At 39.1% G+C, this 1,394-nt stretch overlaps 1 protein-coding gene across 1 annotated transcript; it reads right to left on the bottom strand.

The window, feature by feature from the left end:
• Positions 1 to 954, bottom strand: LOC142851126 (olfactory receptor 5B12-like). Its single transcript, XM_075975034.1, has one exon. It carries the CDS (start codon positions 952 to 954, stop codon positions 1 to 3), a length of 954 nt encoding a protein of 317 aa, XP_075831149.1.
• Positions 955 to 1,394: the final 440 nt, after the last annotated feature.

Below are 1,394 nucleotides of genomic sequence, written 5' to 3'. Positions count from 1 at the left end.
TCAATTAACTAAATTCACTGAAGGCTTTAGTTTTCTAACAACTTTCATAAATGCATTTTTGACTTCTTTGTTTCTCAGGCTGTAGACCAAAGGGTTCAACATGGGTATGACCATGGTATAAAACACAGATGCAATTTTGTCTGTCTCCATGGTATGACTGGAGCTGGGTTGTAAGTACATGAATATAAGTGACCCAAAGAAGATGGATACAGTGATGAGGTGGGATGCACACGTAGAGAAGGCCTTCTTCTTTGCATCAGCTGAACGCATCCTCAGGATAGCAATGAAAATAAGCAGGTAAGTGTTCAATATAACCAAGAGTGTGAAAACAACATCCAATGTAGCCAAGATAAGGAGTGTGATCTCATTTGTGTAGGTGTTAGAACACGAAATGTTTAGCAAAGGAGGAATGTCACAGAAAAAGTGATTAATTATGTTAGAAAGACAGAAGGAAAGACGAAATGCAAGGGCGACATGGATGGAAGATTGCAAGATTCCACACATGTAACAGCAGGTGACTATTACAGTGCAGGTGGTACTCGTCATAATTGTAGTGTAATGCAGGGGTTTGCACACTGCTGCATGGCGGTCATAGGCCATTGAGGCCAGGATCAAACTTTCAATAGCAATAAAGGCTACAAAGAAGAACATCTGAGCAGCACAGGCATTGTAGGATATAATCTTATTTCCTGTAAGAAACCCAACCATTACTTTAGGAGTGATTGCTGAGGCATAAACACAGTCCACCAGGGAGAGATTACTGAGGAAAAAGTACATGGGAGTGTGGAGTCGTGAGTCCAGTACAATCAGCATGATCATCCCAAGATTCCCAACCAGTGTTATCAAATAAATGAGAGTGAAGACAATAGACAAAGGGACCTGCAGTTCTGGGACATCTGTTAGCCCCACAAGAATAAATTCTGTAATCTCTGAAATATTCTCCATCAGCGTCATTTGGGAATGATCATGACAGGTTCCTAGGACAAATAATAGAACATACTAGTTGAATAACAGCAGAATTCCAAACTATCATGAGATCCTTTACTCATTTATTTTTCTAGTGAATGACACTGTTCAGAAGATGGTGTACTACATGCTAGGGAACTGTGAGCCGTTTGCTCACATGAAAGTAATACAGATGGACACTGAACTTCTTCCTGCCAAAGATAGGTACTATATCTATGGAGCTCAATTACACTAAATAGGATGATGAATACTGCACCACATCATGATATTCATAATCAATACTTATAATATTTAAATGCATGTTTGTATAGAATAGACATTGGAAGTCTAAGGAGCATCAAACACTGTGAGGGCTTTTGAATATTAGCATAAGGTCTGGAAAATGAGTTTCACTGGTTTGGTATATCCTCCTATAACTGAAAGATTCA

This window comes from Microtus pennsylvanicus, chromosome 5, assembly GCF_037038515.1.
Source record: "Microtus pennsylvanicus isolate mMicPen1 chromosome 5, mMicPen1.hap1, whole genome shotgun sequence".
Classification (NCBI taxonomy): Eukaryota; Metazoa; Chordata; class Mammalia; order Rodentia; family Cricetidae; genus Microtus; species Microtus pennsylvanicus.
This window is presented reverse-complemented; position numbering and strand designations above follow the sequence as displayed.

Bases quoted from the DNA above. Each gene is read 5' to 3' on its own strand.
- LOC142851126 (XM_075975034.1), bottom strand. From the start codon at position 954: ATGACGCTGATGGAGAATATTTCAGAGATTACAGAATTTATTCTTGTG.